Source organism: Bufo bufo, chromosome 7, assembly GCF_905171765.1.
Source record: "Bufo bufo chromosome 7, aBufBuf1.1, whole genome shotgun sequence".
NCBI lineage: Eukaryota > Metazoa > Chordata > Amphibia > Anura > Bufonidae > Bufo > Bufo bufo.
In genome coordinates, this window is record NC_053395.1 from 47,008,729 (window position 1) to 47,026,688 (window position 17,960).

Consider the following 17,960-nt stretch of genomic DNA (forward strand, 5'->3'; position numbering starts at 1 on the left):
ATGTGGGCTGAGACGCATAAGCAAACACTCATAGGACCCGGTGAGGAGTCAACGTCAATGACTGTCCTATGTTTAGTACATATTAATGGGAGTCCGTTACAGCGGGCGCAGCGCCTTGTAGGGGACGTTCAGCTGAATGTAATGATACCTTTCACTTCACGATCCGTTGCTTCATTCTGGAATGAAAGTACTTTTTTTTTTTTTTTATATATTTTTATTCAGGGAAACATCAATTAGCAGCATACATATGTAAAAAGACACTTAGCAGATACAAATGTCATTTCCAGATACACTTACAATAAAGTGTCATATATGGCAGAAGATAATAATATTTCCCAATTTTCCATTTTCTCCCACCCACCTCCCCCCTCCCATGAACCTTTGTCACCCCAAACTGTGTGCCCAACGTTCGGTCAAGTAAAATAACTCTCCGTCAAAGATGTCTGCCTCACGGCCGCTTGCCGGGCCCCTGTATCTATAACCTGAAGAAATCATGTCTACACCTCTAGTTAGCTAGTACTACCATCACGGGATATCTATCTCTAGTGCACCTAACGTCCCCTTTATCTGTTCTTCCAGATACCATTTAGTGTGGCGAAAAGGCTTCTTTACCTCCTGAATCTCCATAGGAGTTAGAACATGGCTAATAAATTTCCTCCACTTACTGAAGAAGGATTTTGTGGACGTATCCTTATTGTTCTCTGCCTCCAGCCTATCCATATAGAGAATACGGCTCATAATGCCCACTGTTTCCTCCAATGTGGGAATGGTGGGGAATATCCAGTGCCTCAATATCGTTTTTTTAACTGCTAGTAAAAACAGATGTATACCTTTGACATGTGTGGAGTGAGTTATTTCCCCCTTAGTATCCTAAGGTATATAATGAAAAATACAATGTAGTGGATTCAATTGTACTTCCACCCCCCAGATCTGTTTCAGGAGTTCTAGCGCACCCTTCCACAGGGGGGTTAAAGACGGGCAGCCCCACAGCCCATGCAACAGATTGGCTTTCTGGAGTTGACTTTTTGGGCACCATCTAAGATAGTGTGCTGGAGCATCCCTATAAGACAAGTCAAACGCATATGTTGCTTTGTGCAAAATCCTGAAGTGCATTTCCCTCCATGTCTCATTTCCTGTCGCCTGCCTCACACGTTCCAAGCCTTCCCTTAATTTTGGGGTCAACTCCTCTTCCCCCAGCTCAACTTCCCATTTCTGGAAAACTTTTGCTTCTATCGGAATCGAATTAGTATTTTGAATTTTCCGATATAGATCCGAAAGAGGAATTATTTTGAGTTCCCATTAGGGCATCGAACCAGACTCTCCTTTCCTGGTCTCCCATGTTTAGCGACTGAGACCGGCAAAAAGAACTAATTTGACTATATGGGAGGAAGTGCGAGGGAGGCAACCGGAATTGGGACCTGATATTTTGCCAAGACAATAACTCACTTCCCATGGGGTTAAGCAACTGTTTCGAGGAAATAATTCCCTTCTCTTTCCAGAGTGTAAACATTACTGACTGTCTCCCCGCTGGAAAGGCTGGGAGGGTCCATAATGGCATGTATGGAGAGAGATACATAGGTAATCGAAACAGTTTACGGACCCCTCTCCACGTAGCTAAAGTATCCTTCAGTAGTGTATATTTCCTCAAAGTCAGAGGAATGTCTCGGATTCTGGTGTGTAAAATAGCTCTCAAATCCCATGGAGCGGCCAATTCCTTCTCCAAGGGGGTATTGGAAAAATTCGAGGAACCAGACATCCAATCTTTAATATGTCTCCAGAGGGAAGCTAGGTTATATTTCCTGATATTAGGCATCTGTATGCCCCCCTCCCATTTCAACAGACATAGTTTCGCGTACGCGATCCTCGGTCTCCTACCTCGCCATAAAAAGCGTGAAAAAGCCTTTTGAATTCTGGCAACGTCCATATGTGTTATCAGGAGAGGAATTGTTTGCAAGGGATAAAGTAATCTGGCAAAGCTGACCATCTTCACTAGATGGGCCCTCCCGAATAGAGACAATGGCAAATTCAGCCACCTATCAAGTTCTTCCTCTATCTTTCTGATTAGTGGACTATAGTTTAATTTATATAGGGACAGTGGACTTCTACCTATTTTAATCCCCAGATAGGTCAAGTATTGGGGGACTACCTCCACCTCCTGGAGTATAATTGGTGCTGTGCGATCTCTAGTATATCCCTTTAAATATAACAATTGACTTTTGCTCACATTCACCCGATAGCCTGTCACCTCCCCAAAATATTGTAGAGAATCTAATACTTTATTATGATCTGTTTCTGGGAAATTAAGGAAAATAAGTATGTCATCTGCGAAACATATGAGTTTAGTTTCTTTAGTTCCCACCCTAATCCCCTGGTACACATCAGAATGAATCAGGAATCTGACTAAAGGTTCCAGGGCTAAATTAAAGAGGAGCGGGGACAGGGGGCAACCCTGTCTCGTACCTCTGTGGAGGCGAAAGGTGTCAACAGAAAACCAGGTAGATGAACTAGAGCCATCGGGCCAGCGTATAATTTATCTAGGAACGTCCGGAAAGGCCCTGTAAAGCCAAAGGCCTCCAGCGTTTTCCCAAGCCAATTCCAATTAACATTGTCGAAGGCCTTTTCCGCGTCCACAGACAGCAGGGCTGGGCAACCAGCTAGATCCTGATTATAAAAAAGGTGATCTTATATCGTTAGAACTGTTCTGATATTAGTGGCCGCTGCTCTCCCCTTTGTAAACCTGACCTGGTGAGGTCCGATCAGGGATGGCATGAGTTCCGCTAGTCTATTGGTCATTAGCTTAGTCATAATTTTCAGGTCTTGGTTAATTAACGATATCGGGCGGTAAGATCCCATCTGGGCAACATCTTTACCCGGTTTAGGAATCGGTTTAATATGGGCCAGCTTCCCTGTAGACATAATGTCCCCCCCGTGTAGACAGGAGTTGGACAGCTCCTGCAAAACCGGGGAGACATCCACCGCAAGGGCCTTGAAGAACTCCGCCTGGAACCCATCCGGACCCGGTGCTTTCCCGTTACCGAGTGACTTAATGGTGCCCTGAACCTCCTCAATTGTAATCGGTTTATTGAGGCTATTTAGCATATCTTCTGAAAGTTTGGGGAGAGAGACATTAGCTAGAAGTTCCTCCGCCCGTGACTGGTTAAACCTGTCTTTGGAATAAAGTGCTTCATAATATTTCCTAAAGCATTCAATTATGTCTTTTGGGTAAGTGAGCTTTTTCCTTCCCCTTCATCTAAAATTGACCTAATGGCAGGATTATAACGTTGTGCGTTAATTAAGTTAGCTAGCATTTTACCTGCCTTATTGCCATATTTAAACAGCTTGGCCGAGTGATAATCCATATGGAGTTTAACTTGTTGCTCTAACTTATGGTCATAATTGTGTTTTGCCGTCACCCACTTGTCCTGTTTATGTCGATAGGACTCGCTAAGTAAGAAGTGTAAGCCGAACGGACCTCATCAGTGGCATGCTGGAGCCCTAGCCATATTTTCCTTTTTTTAGCTGATGTATATGAAATGATATTACCCCGAATAACTGCTTTAGCCGTATCCCACAGGAGGCAAGGATTATCACGATGACCCGAATTATTATCCAAGAATTCCCACCACCAACCTTTCAGTCTATCTAAAAAATCATCGTCAGACATAGGGTTTGGCGTTTACCTAGCTACCTTATCAGTGCCTCTGGGGGTGTTTTCTGCAATAGTGATGCATACCGGGGCGTGGTCAGATATAACCATGTCCGTGATCTCAGCCTGAAGGACTTTTTTCGAAAGTTGTGGCAAAGTCAGGGCATAATCGATCCTGGACCACGACCGGTGGACATGTGAAAAATGAGTGAATTCCCTTTCCACTGGGTTCAGGAATCTCCAAATATCTATCATACCTGTGGACTTAATGAGAGGTTCTAAAGAAAACTTTCCACCTCTGATAGGCTGCGTAGGTTGAAGCGAAGACTGCGTCTGTTTCCTATCTTCCTCTAGGTTATGTACTGCGTTAAGATCCCCCATGACTAAAATCTGGTTTCCTGCCTCCTGTAGAATTTTACTTTCCAAGACCCTAAAAAAAGGGGCCTGACCAGTGTTGGGTCCATAAACATTGAATAGATCTATAAGACCCGCGTCCGTGGACAATTTAAGATGTATAATCCTGCCCTCCTCATCACATTCAGTAGCGATCACATTATGGCTTACTCGCTTATGTATGAGAATTATCACCCCCGCTTTCCTGCCACATGATGGGGATCCCATGACCTGTCCTACCCAAAGACGCTTCATGCGCCATAGGTCAGCCTCCCCCAGGTGCGTCTCCTGCAGCAACGCAATATCCGCTTTCAATTTCTTGAGGTGTTTGAGAACCATTATTCTTTTCTGCGGGGCTCTAAGGCCCTTTACATTCCAAGTGACTACTTTCATAATTGGTTCAGTATAAAGGGCTTACAAGGAGTACCACCTGGTGGAGGCCGCCTCCGGCCGCTTATAATAGGTATAGAAAGTGCAAAACATCCATGGAGCATGACCGTAAAAGTGGCTAAGAACATTCCCCCCAACCCGTAAACAACAGCATTAACAATAAACCATTGAGTGAGAGTAACCCACATAAATCCGCCATAAGGCACTGTAGACTTCACTTTTTTCGCACTGAACTGGCGAGTACATTCGGACTACTTCCATAGAATAATCGCCAAATAAAAGGAGCTTATTCCCTTTAACTCTGAGGGGTTGAGTCAGGCGTCTGTACTTCCCCAAGATGGCTTCCTTGTCAGCATAGTTAAGAAATTTAACAATAACCGGCCTCGGTCTGGATGGCTGGTTATCAACGCGTGTTTCTCTGGGGGGGCCAATTCTATGAGCCCTCTCTACAGTAAGCGGCAACTCAAATCCCAGCGCCTGCGGGAGTTCTGAGGAACAAAAACGCGCCAAATGATGCGCTGGGAAATCTTCTGGGAGACCCACTATGCGAATATTGCTCCTACGGGAGCGGTTCTCCAGGTCCTCCACTTTATCTTGCAGGGCCTGGTTAATACGAACTATGTCTCTTACTTGAGACTGAGTTGCAAAGCTCGTCTTCCAGGGTCCCTGTCCTTTGCTCTAATTCCCGAATATGGGAAGAGTTCTGCGCAATGTCCAGCTGTAATTGCTTCATAGTCCCAGCAATGGTGGACTCCAACTTGGCCTTAATATCTGGGGCCAGTATTTGTGCAACCGCCAAAGCGATTTCTTTGCTAGGGAGCTCCAGCTCCTGGAGCTGCAGCGACTGCTGCGATTGCGGCGGTGACTCCCCTCTAGAAGATTCATCTGCATCGGGCGGTAGGGGGGGTTGTGAAGAGGAGCGGGTTGTTCTCCGCTTACCCTCCGCCATCTTGTCAGATCGCGTCAGTGCCGATTCTCGCTGCAGGAGTGAAGAGGTAAGCAGTGGGGGGCCGTTGCGGACCAGGTATCTGTCCATGAGCCACCCGGTTCAATCAAGGTAGGCAGCAGCGATCCCGCTTCTGGTCCCGGCAAACCCCCGATATGTAGCAGGGTATACGGAGCTCCTTCACCGCACGTCCTCACATATGCGTGCCGGAACCGGAAGTCCGAAAGTACTTTTAATCCATATGCAGTTAAGTGCACCAAGGGTGGGTCCAAGCCACTCGGTGCACCCTTTCTCCTTCTTCAGTCCCTCTCTCTCCTTCTTGAGCGATAGGACCAGGTTCCTGTATAGTTATCTCACCTGGCACTGCCAATCAAGTAGGAGAGTGGGGGCTGGCAGTGGACGAAGGGGAGAACAAGGGTGCACCAAGTGGCTTAGGCCCACCCTCAGTGCACTTAACTATTAATTTGCATATGGAATAAAAGTGCTTATTCTCCAGAAGGAAGCAATGGATCCCTAAGAGAAAGGTATCATTACGTTCAGCTGAGCTAGCCCTACAGGGCATTGTGTGTGATACTATATACAGGAAACGCCACAAGTGCAATGTGAATAGATCCTAAGATGTGCGATTGCCTACATGTATGCATTACTTGGACTATGGATTGTAAAATGTAAATTAGACTCTGGTTTAGATGACTTTCTGCTGATGGTAACGTCGAGCGCTTATGTTGTGTTTTCTACACCCAGGGCATCCAGTTCCTCCTCGAGAACGACTTGTTGCAGAACACGGCGGAGGACATAGCGCAGTTTCTATACAAAGGCGAAGGTCTGAACAAAACGGTCATTGGTGATTACCTGGGAGAAAGGTAAATTGGCACCCTGAATATTATCCCAGGAGTAGCTCCGATGTGCTGTCCTTTATTCACCAGACACCGCAGCGCTGCAGTCCTCTTACCGCGACTTTTCTCAAGCCTCGTCCTTGGCTCCTGGCACGCTGTCACTTTAATTTTTTGCTTGCGCTGCTAAAAATGTATGACTTTGTCCTGGATATTAAACATGCGCTCGCCTCTTCTCCGAGGTAGGGTACTTTCACACTAGCGTTAAAGTTTTCCGGTATTGAGATTCGTCATAGGGTCTCAATACCGGGGAAAAAAACGCTTCAGTTTTGTCCCCATTCATTGTTAATGTGGACAAAACAGAACAGAACGGAATGCTCCAAAATGCATTCCGTTCCATTTAGTTGCAAACCTCAACATGTTGTATTTTGCTTTCCGTCCTGGGAAACTGATCAAGACTGATCCGGCATGACCCCCAATGCAAGTCAATGGGGACGGATCCGTTTTCTCTGCCACAATCTGCCACAATAGAAAACGGATCCGTCCCCCATTGACTTTCAATGGAGTTAATGACCGATCCGTCTTGGCAATGTTAAAGATAATACAACCGGATCCGTTCATAACCGATGCAGGTGGTTGTATTATCAGTAACGGAAGCGTTTTTGCTGAACCCTGCCGGATCTATCAAAAACGCTAGTGTGAAAGTAGCCATAGACTGGAAATTCTGCATCTTGTATCAAGAAATCTAAAGCTAATGAGTCATGTCGAGCCTTGTTAGAGCATCTTGTAAAAAAAGTGCAGCTTCCCAAAAGAGCTGGTAGCATTGAGCGGAGGTATATGAATGTGTCTGGGCGGTACCAGAGACATTAGAGGACGTGTATGGGGAGCTTACAACCGTCCCCGAAAGATAAAGACTGGGTGCATTGGGGGACATTTACTAAACATGTTGCACCAGAATTATGGCATAAAATGCCCCAAAACGAATGGCGTTTTGATTTGCACCAAATATATCAGCTGTTTTCTCCTGAATTGTGAGCGTAAAGAATGCATCACGCCAGAAATTAGTTTAAAAAAGTCACATTTTAGTGCCATTTGTGTTAAAATGTCGCAAATAGAGAGAAAAAGGCGGATAATCAGGTTTACAGTATATTTAAAAAAGGTAAATTTTAAAAGTGTTGTGCGCCTTTTCATATGAGGTGAAATAAATCGCCACTTTAGATTTTTTATGTTAGTATATTTTTTTGGCGCAAATTACACCATTATTAATAAATGTCCCCCATTGAGTTTCAACGCCCAAGGAGAGAGTTGTCTGACAGCGGCTTCCTACTTTCCATTGAAAGCACATGCATGCTCGGCCAAGCCCAGCGTTTGTGTATGGGGGAGTCAGGAGACACAGCTGCGGGCTGTTGAATGTATACGGGCACCTTAAGGAGTGATTGTGGGGGCAGGGCTTTTCTGGACTTCCGATCGGGTTTTTCCATTGATGGCCATTAAAGGGGTTGTGCAAGAATGTGGGGGGGGGGGGCGGGACCTGTTTCCCAGCGCTGGCTCTCCGTTCTTTCTCCTGCGCCGCCAATCACTGGCCGCAGCAGTGACCGGATTACCCTGCATCATGTGACCATTTGTCTTGACGTAGGGGGAGCCAGTCACCGCCACGGCGATTTCTAACTGAATGTAGATATTGATAGAGCCTAGCGGAGCATCACAGGCCTGCAGGGGAAGGAGCCTGGGGAAAACGGATAAGTCATCTTTCCTTTACAGATCTGGACGAATAGGGGAGTTTGTCAATTACCCCCCCCCCCCCCCCCCCAATTTTTTCACAACCCCTTAAAACTAGGCCTAAACCCAGCCTGAAATGGTTGATTACAGGGAGCATTACACTGTGACATGATCAGATATTTAAAGGAATTGTCAAATCACAGACAGCCCCTTTAATATGGGGGCTGTGCCAGCTCCTGACACCCCCCTCCAAACAACTGATTTTTTGGGGGGAAAAGCAGTAGACAGACATTTAACGATGTAATTAAACGGTAACCGTTTGTACCATAGAGCTCCTCCTCTACGATGTCGAAGGTTCTCGTATACTGTAGTTTATTACAGTTCTAAATGTCATGGTAAAATCAGTTGCTTGCTGGGAAACAAGGGTCCTAAGTGGGAGAATTTGTCTATTACAGGGATTCTCAACCTGCGGCCCTTTAGCTGTTGCAAAACTACAACTCCCAGCATGCCCTAATAGCTGTAGGCTGTCCAGGCATGCTGGGAATTGTAGTTTGGCAACAGCTGGAGGGCCGCAGGTTGGGCATCCCTGGTCTTTTACATCCGAAAGTGGTGGCTGGAGGACTCCAGGCCGGCCTCCACCAAGTGCTCTCCCCATAGAAGTGAATGGGAGCGCACCGCGCATGACTGGCCACCGCTCCCATTTACTTCTATGGGCTTCACGGAAATAGCCGGGCTCGGCTATTTTCGGCGGCCCCATAGAAAATGAATGGAGGGCGGCTGCTCATGCACACTGCGGCCTCCATCACTTTCGGGGCTCCGTTCTCGATATAGGTGCGGGGCCCAGAGGTGGGACCCGCACCGATAAGACAATGGGGGCATATCCTAGCGATATACCCCCATTGTCTGTGATGAGATAACCCCTTTAAGAGCAATTTTTTATAAAAATGTGTCCAACTAAGGTCTTATAAAGGAAATATTTCTCGCTTTCATGTATATATTGTACCCTGGCCTAAAGACATTCCATTATTCACTTATTTATCCCCCATTTCTTCTCTAGCAAAGCCGTGAATATTTTCCCTGTTTTTATGATAGTTTTAGTTCTCTCTCCATATTTGAAACAAAAGTCCAGGATTTGTGTCCTGGCTGTAAGTCTGCTGTGCATGCCAAACGTGCGCGCTGTGCCTGCGATCTGCCACCTCATTCTGTGCTGGGCTCCAGTATGGCTCCTTTGTAGGAATTTGTCTCTCAGCCAGCATACACATTTCAGCACACAAGAGCTGCATTGAGTATAATATATATATATTTTTTTTTTAAATAACGTAAAACGGCAGAACCTGCGCCTGGAGAGGATCTAAGCTGGAACAGTTTGTACATAAAATTTAAAGCAAATACGTTCAAATTTTATATAGGAGTCTTGCTGGTGCTGCTTCATCAGCCTGGTTCAGTGCACTTTAATTTTTTATTACGAATAGGCGGAGAAAGTTTTCTTTTTATTTCTTACGTTTTCTTACATTTGGACTTGACTTTCGAAAATTAGGCTGTTACGTTTGCCTGATCAGTTTCTAAGTCTGGTGTCCCTTTGAGATTACACTCCCTTTTCCAAGGTGGTTGCTGCAGTAATGGGCTTGGCTGAGGCCTAACCGCAGATCCATAGCTTTGTTAGACATTCCTGTCATTCTGACTAGCCGCTGGCAGGTGACCAGAAAGCTGTTTTCATTTCTTGCTTTAGCAGGACGTAGTCGCTCGAATTCTAGCTGCGAGGCTTTACGGTGAAGTTCCTCGGGGTAGGTGTGGGCTGATGACATGACCATGGAATGCAGAACGTCTCGCTTATATTTCAGCTTCCTGCTCCACAGTTATGATTGCATGATGTATTTCTATAAAGGCTAGTGCTCCATGAAGAGCCCCTGTGGCCCATCGCCAAAAATATATTGAGCCCAACAGAAGTGCAGTATCACACCAACTTGCTGCTGATGTTGCCCCATGTCGCCCTTCCATTAGAATATTACTTTGAAATTATGAGGAATTGAAACAAAACGGGGAGTTTTATCAAAATTGCTGCAAGGGAAAGTGGACTGTTTGCCAGTAGCAATCAGTCAGATTCCAGCTTACGTTAAATAGTTGCCACATAACTGGTTTCTTAACCCCTTGACAACCAAGAAGTATCCCTTTAAAGATACACAGCAGACACCCGGGGCTAATATCTGTGATCGGTGATAACGCCGGTTGCAGACGTTTAAACCCCCCCCCATCCCCAGCTGCCATGGTTAATTGTGACCACAGCATCTGAGGCGGCTTTCCCGAGGAGAACTGCCTCAACGGCTTCCCCCTGCGGGACGATTAGGGGAGCCGTTTATGGTGTGCAATAACCTGGGTCTTTGAAGGAACCCATGCTATTACAGTTGTACAGTAGTTCTTATGCAGGCTTGCGGGTGGCAGGCTCTATAAGAACAGCAAATTCACCATTCATTGCAATAATTAATTGGCATTAGTGATCTGATTGCATATTCAAGCCCCGTAGGGGTGCTAGAAAAGGTAAAAAGAAGTTTTAAAAAAAATATATAAAAATTTAAATCACCCCCTTTCCCTGTAGTAAAAATAAGTGAAAAATGAAACATCACAGGTATTGTTACATAGAAACATAGAATGTGTCGGTAGATAAGAACCATTTGGCCCATCTAGTCTGCCCAATATATCTGAATACTATGGATAGCCCCCGGCCCTATCTTATATGAAGGATGGCCTTATGCCTATCCCATGCATGCTTAAACCCCTTCACTGTATTTGCAGCTACCACTTCTGCAGGAAGGCTATTCCATGCATCCACTACTCTCTCAGTAAATACTTTGCCCCTCTAATTTAAAACTGTGTCCTCTTGTGGTAGTTTTTCTTCTTTTAAATATGCTCTCTTCCTTTACCGAGTTGATTCCCTTTATGTATTTAAAAGTTTCTATCATATCCCCTCTGTCTCTTCTTTCTTCCAAGCTATACATATTAAGGTTCTTTAACCTTTCCTGGTAAGTTTTATCCTGCAATCCATGTACCAGTTTAGTAGCTCTTCTCTGAACTCTCTCTAGAGTATCTATATCCTTCTGGAGATATGGCCTCCAGTACTGCGCACAATACTCCAAGTGAGGTCTCACCAGTGTTCTGTACAGCGGCATAAGCACTTCACTCTTTCTACTGCTTATACCTCTCCCTATACATCCAAGCATTCTGCTGGCATTTCGTGCTGCTCTATTACATTGTCTTCCCACCTTTAAGTCTTCTGAAATAATTACTCCTAAATCCCTTTCCTCAGATACTGAGGTCAGGACTGTGTCAAATATTCTATATTCTGCCCTTGGGTTTTTACGCCCCAGGTGCATTATCTTGCACTTATCCACATTAAATTTCAGTTTCCAGAGTTCTGACCATTCTTCTAGTTTTCCTAAATCCTTTTCCATTTGGCGTTTCCCTCCAGGAACATCAACCCTGTTACATATCTTTGTGTCATCAGCAAAAAGACAAACCTTACCAGCGAGGCCTTTTGCAATATCACTTATGAAGATATTAAACAAAATCGGTCCCAGTACAGATCCCTGTGGAACCCCACTGGTAACATGACCTTGTTTTGAATGTTCTCCATTGACTACAACCCTCTGTTGTCTGTCACTCAGCCACTGCCTAATCCACTCAACAATATGGGAGTCCATGCTCAATGACTGCAGTTTATTGATAAGTCTTCTATGTGGGACAGTGTCAAAAGCCTTACTAAAATCTAGATATGCGATGTCTACTGCACCTCCACCGTCTATTATTTTATTCACCCAGTCAAAAAAATCTATAAGATTTGTTTGACATGATCTCCCTGAAGTAAACCCATGTTGTTTTTCATCTTGCAATCCATGGGATTTTAGATGTTCCACAATCCTATCCTTTAATAGGGTTTCCATTAATTTGCCTACTATTGATGTCAGACTCACTGGTCTATAGTTGCTCGATTCCTCCCTACTACCTTTCTTGTGAATGGGCACGACATTTGCCAATTTCCAATCTTCCGGGACGACTCCTGTTACTAATGATTGGTTAAATAAATCTGTTAACGGTTTTGCCAGCTCACCACTAAGTTTTTTTAATAATTTTGGGTGTATCTCATCATTGTTGCATCCCAAAATGCCAGAATTATTAAAACATAAATGTATTTATCCCGTATGATAAACACTGTAACAGGAAAAAAGAAATAATTGGCAATTTGCAGTTTTTTCGTCGCTTCACCTGCCAAAAAAAATTGAATAAAAAGATTATTAAAAAGTCATACACACTCCAAAATGGGATCAATAAAAATCACAGATCGCCTGCAAAAAAATGCTCCGTAGACGTAACAGAAAAAATAATTTATTAGAAAAAAAAAAATCTGCATTAAACACAAGAAAAGCTATATAAATGTGGATTTGCTGTAATTATACTGACCAAGAGAATGAAGAGAACAGGGTACTTTTACCACATAGGGAACACTGTAAAAAAAAAAAAACATAAAATTATGCGCAATTGCTTTTTTTTTTTTCAATTTCGTTTGGAATTGTTTCCAGTTTCCCACTACATTGTATGCAATATTAAATGGGTGACATTAGAAAGCACATGTTCCGCAAAAAAACAAGCCCACATATGTCTATCTGAACAAAAAAAAAAGTTATGGCGCTTTAAAGGCTCAAACCTTGGATGTCTACTGCATATGATGAAAATGTCTGATCAATGTGGGGCTCACCTCAGGGACTCACTTGTGTACTGAGAACAGGGGTCCCAGGCGGAGAACCAGTGGAGAGGTGGTCTTCTGCAGGAGTTACGGAATCGGCCACGCAAAGAAGTGAATGGTGTGAGCGGTGTGCACTGGTCCCAGAGGGTTGACCTGCATCTATCAGATATGCCCTAACTGTCCCAGGTGGGATAATACCCCTTTACCATCTAGTAATGCCTTCCTCAGGACTAAATCTGATTTGCAGGAAATGATGGCTCTTTATAATGGGACTATTGTCTGTCACGTTACCTTCCGCATGTTATCGCTGGGCAGCACGGACACCGAAATCCTGCTCTCGGCAGCATCGTCAGTCGTCAGCTGTCACTCACATGTCCCTGAACGCCCCTGTTGTGTAATCCTGATTTATAGCCTCACAACGGTTGAGGAATGTGGACATGTGTTGAAGCGTTTTAGTACATGACCCTGCTCTACTGAGCTGCCGCTTCACGTGTCTCTTGTGTTGAGCAGGAAATGCATGAACCGTTATATTATGCTTATGGAAAAAACAAGTTCTGCGGGCGGCAGACGTAGTGGAAGAAGCTCAATGGATATCTTTTCTTAAAGGGGTATTCCAGCTTTTTCATATTGATGACCTATCCTCAGGATGAGTCATTAGCATCAGATCGGTGAGGGTCCTACACCAAGCACCCCCGCTAATCAGCTGTTTTCATCAGCCAACAGAGCTGGAAGCAGAAGGCTCAGTCCTCTATGTAGTGGACATCAGTGTAAAGAAACCTGGAACACCCCTTTAAGATCTGATTCCAAGCAAGGTTAATTGGCAATATAAACCTTAATAGAGCTTATATATGCTCTTGCCGGTCCTGTATAATATATTCTGGGGGGTGTCTCTTGTTTGTCTAGCAACCACTGGACTTCCAGTTTGAGTGACCCCTCTTATGATTCATGTAGCTACCTAGTAGGACAGTTGTCACAGGAAATTTTATTTGCTACACATGCAGTTCTGCTGGGGGTTTGTACGAAATATAGTGATAACCGTTATTAAATTAGTAGCTATTTGTAATCTACAATGTGTTACAATCTTCCTTTTTTTTTCTTACAGGGATGATTTTAATATCCAGGTACTTCAAGCATTTGTTGAACTCCATGAGTTTGCGGATTTGAATCTTGTCCAGGCATTAAGGTCAGAGCAGCAATCTGCATATACTCAGAGGATATATATATATATTTTTTTTATATATATTACTGGACCATTAGACACATCTAGGATATAGAGGAGGAAAAAAGGAAAAAATATTTATCAGATCCCCAACTCCATCAGACCTTTGTATCAGACCCCCATTTTTTCTTAGACCTCATATCCGACCCCCAAGCTCCATCAGTCCTCTGTATCAGACCCCCCATTCCTCCTCAGACCTCAGAGCAGACCCCCATCAGACCTCTTTATCAGACCCCTATTCCTCAGATCAGACCCCTATCAGCCTCAGATCAGATCCCCATTCCTCCTTAGATCAGACCCCAAACCTCCATCAAACAAAAAAAATGCACATGCCTCTCCTCCTCTGGACCACTCTGACTGCTCCCTGGTCTTCTTCCGGCCTGTGCTGCACTGTCACTTAGTGTCGCGCAATGTCAAGTTATAATGCGCGCCTATGTGCACTATGTCCTGACGCTGTACACAGTCAGGACACATGCAGTGTGGCGCCTGGAAGACTGGGGAGTGGTGAGTACAGCCAGCGCAGCTCTTCACTCACCCATCCCCGCGCCTCCTGCATACTAATGACCGCTTGCATAATGGAAGCGGTCATTCGCATTTGCGCTGTAAGACACACTGCCATTTTCACCCGCTTTGGGGGGGGAAAGTGCGTCTTATAGTCAGAAAAATACGGTCTTTACATATATATATATATATATATATATATATATATATATATATATATACATATTATACTGACTTTTCCTATGAATAGTAACATGTAATGAAAGCCAAGTTGGCTCAGGTAACACTTGTAGAACGTAGTGCTTTGATGCCAACAATCCTTATACTATAGAACTCTGTTTAATAGGCCTCTGTTTAACACAGGGAAACCTGGCACAATTTCCGTTTCATAATGTCTCAATCATTTAACTACCTCTGGTTGGTTTATAGGCTATGTATAGTGTCGCTACTGTGAGACAACCTCTAATATTTTCCACACTGATCTAATTCCCCAGCGTATGAATGCAATGTTAAAACCTCATCCATTTTTCTGCCAGTCCTGCTACGTGTACACATACCCTAACGGTGTACCATCAGTTGCTGCAAAGCTGTGACGATGGTCCCCAAAATTGAATAGAAAATGTTTAAAGGAGATCTGTCACCAGTTTTATGGTGTCCTAACTAAGGGCAACATTAACTATCAACAGGTCCCCTGAGCAAAATCCTGGGCCACTTTCTATAACTGACTTTGCTAAAATCTTGTGCTAAACAGGTCGAACCCATGCCTAACGAGTCTCTATATTCAGGAGCTCACGGCTCTCCCCGCCCGGCTGCTGCTGATTCATATGGACAATAAACTGTCATTTAAAGACAGGGGGATGGGGAGAGCCGTGAGCTTATAAATATCAGGATTCATTGGCATGTGCTGGAGCTGGAACCTCGCAGCATAAAACTGGTGGCAGATTCCCTTTAAAGGGCATCTGTCAGCAGTTTTGTACCTATGACACTGGCTGACCTGTTACATGAGCACTTATCAGCTTAAGGCATCTGTGTTGGTCCCATGTTCATATGTGGCCGCATTTCTGAGAAAAATCATGTTTTAATATATGCAAATGAGCCTCTAGGAGCAACGGGGGCGTTACCGTTACACCTAGAGTCTCTGCTTTCTCTGAAACTGCCATGGCCTCTGCACTTTGATTGACGGGACCAGGCAGGTGTGATGACCCTGGCCCTGTCAATTTGCATACATTGTGATCAGTGGATTTTTGGCAAAATGAGCCATCTGCTGAGGTGATTAAGGACACCTCCGGGCAAATGAGTTGCAGTATGCTCAAGTAACCATTATGGTTTGGAGAGGGGGGCAGTATCCTTTATGAAATACCGTAAATTGATTTGTCCATTTGGATTATGATTAAAGGGATTTTCAGAGATTTTTTTTAACTGATGAGCAATCCTCTAGATAGGTCATCAGTATCTAATCGGTGGGTGTCTGGGACCCCCCCCCCCGCCAATCAGCTGTTTGAGAAGGCATCGGCGCTCGCAGTAGTACCACGGCCTTCTCAAACAGCTGATCGGCAGGAATCCCAGGTGTCATCAGTTATCAAATCTCGGAAAAATGCAGAATTAGTGGAAGCAAACAGCATTCAACTGCTCTATATTTTATGTTTATTAAGTTTTTTTTTATTATTGCAGACAGTTTTTGTGGAGCTTCAGGCTACCAGGGGAAGCCCAGAAGATAGACAGAATGATGGAAGCATTTGCATCACGATACTGTCTGTGTAACCCTGGAGTGTTTCAGTCTACAGGTTAGTAGGACAAAGAGAAAGTGACGGCCGCCTGTCACATTTTAAGGCTGGGTTCATATTGAGTTTTAGCCGTCTGCAGGATTTTGCGGGATACATGTCTGAATACCCAAAAAACACTATTGAAATGTTTACTGTGGTGGCTACATTCACTTTTCTGGATCAAATGGGGCTTAAAGAATTCACCTTTGGACTCTATTTGACCTGCTTTCCATATAGAAGAATATAAATATATTATGAATATGAAAAAAAAATATTATGACTATAAAAAACTTTGTAATATATCTTGTTAAGGAAAAATGCTGCTATCTGCTTTTATCACGCTACTTTGCTCTTTCCTGCTTTTAATATTGATGTCTATAGAGAGAGGATGGAGGATGAGAGACACGCAAACTGCAGTTTCTCAGCTCTGCTACACTTAGCACTTTCGACTCTACTATATTTAGTAAGATAAGGCCCCACCACTGTTGGCATCAGCGATCGTTCCTCCCCATACTCTGGAGGAGATCGCTGCTTGTAATAGCAGCAGACTTCTTCGCTGACGAGCAGGCGTTTGCCAGGAAGGAACTCTCCCCTCCCCGTCAACCGCCTTCATAATAAAGGCTTGAGTGAAGGGAAAGAGGAGGAAGACAGTCTAAGAAGCCCGAGAGGAAGCATATTTTCTTTAATAAGATATATTACAAAGTTTCTTATATTCACTGTATAATTTAAGGGATTTTTTTTGCTGTGAGAAATTAGTAACTCCTTAACTCATGGACTCCATATAATAACCTTCATCTATTGCTACCCTATAGATACCTGCTACGTCCTGTCCTTTGCTATCATTATGCTGAATACAAGTTTGCATAACCCCAATGTGAGGGATAAGCCACCAGTGGAGCGCTTTATATCTATGAATCGTGGCATCAATGAAGGTGGCGATCTCCCAGAGGAATTATTAAGGGTAATTCATTTATTAACTAAAGCCATTCTGTTTTCATATTGTTTACTCCGTTACTGCTTTTTATAGCCGGCCAACGTATTCCATGGTGCTGGGGCGAGAGAGCAGTCTCCTCACTTCCTTCCCTTCATTTCTAAATGCACCCATGCTCTAAGCCAGCTAACCCAATCCCGTGTAGGAGTATGAGCACTAGAGGAACCAGAGGCAATCCAGGATCATAAGTTCAGGACTTGAAGAGAATATGCTGTGGCAGGTATTCATCAGTCCACAACAGTAGAAGGAAGGATCCAGCGTGCTTAATAAAATCTGATGCTTCAGTCCAATATTTGCATTAAAAAACACACATCTTCAGAATGGTCTGATTAAGACTACTATCCGGTCGAAACGCATCAGTTGACTGTTGGGAAGATGTGTTTTCTTAAATGCAGATATTGGAATAAAGCATTAGATGTTAAGCACGCTGGATCCTTCCTTCTACTGTTGTGGTTTCTTTGGGCGTGAACATGCAGTGGATCCGTGCCGTGAACTGCCGACAGAACCTATGAGATGGTCTATATTAAGGGCTGATTGCTTCTTCAGGCAGAATAGGAATATAGGGTGGCTGCACAAGGCTGCTCTTTATTGTCATTTCTCCCTGAAATCTGCAATATAAAGATTATGGGGCTTTTTAGAGCATAGCCTCATCATCACTTTCTGCTGCAGTGGAGTCTACAATCTAATGTCTTTACCATAAGCCAGATTCACAGGAAGCCAATTATCCCACCAGCAGGCACTTGGTTCCCAGGAGAAGGCTTTGAATTCAGTGGTTTGACAACTACTCAAAAAAAAATAAAAAATAAAAATATGTGCAAACTATG

General features: G+C 44.1%; 1 protein-coding gene across 1 annotated transcript in view; it reads left to right on the plus strand.

Moving 5' to 3' along the window:
- CYTH3 (cytohesin 3) overlaps positions 1–17,960 on the plus strand; it is a 113,598-nt gene that overhangs the window by 58,949 nt on the left and 36,689 nt on the right. The window contains exons 5-8 of the mRNA XM_040439266.1: positions 6,120–6,238; positions 13,765–13,845; positions 16,054–16,166; positions 16,958–17,106. Coding sequence (XP_040295200.1) covers positions 6,120–6,238; positions 13,765–13,845; positions 16,054–16,166; positions 16,958–17,106 — 462 coding nt within the window. The remainder of the gene's footprint in view (positions 1–6,119; positions 6,239–13,764; positions 13,846–16,053; positions 16,167–16,957; positions 17,107–17,960) is intronic.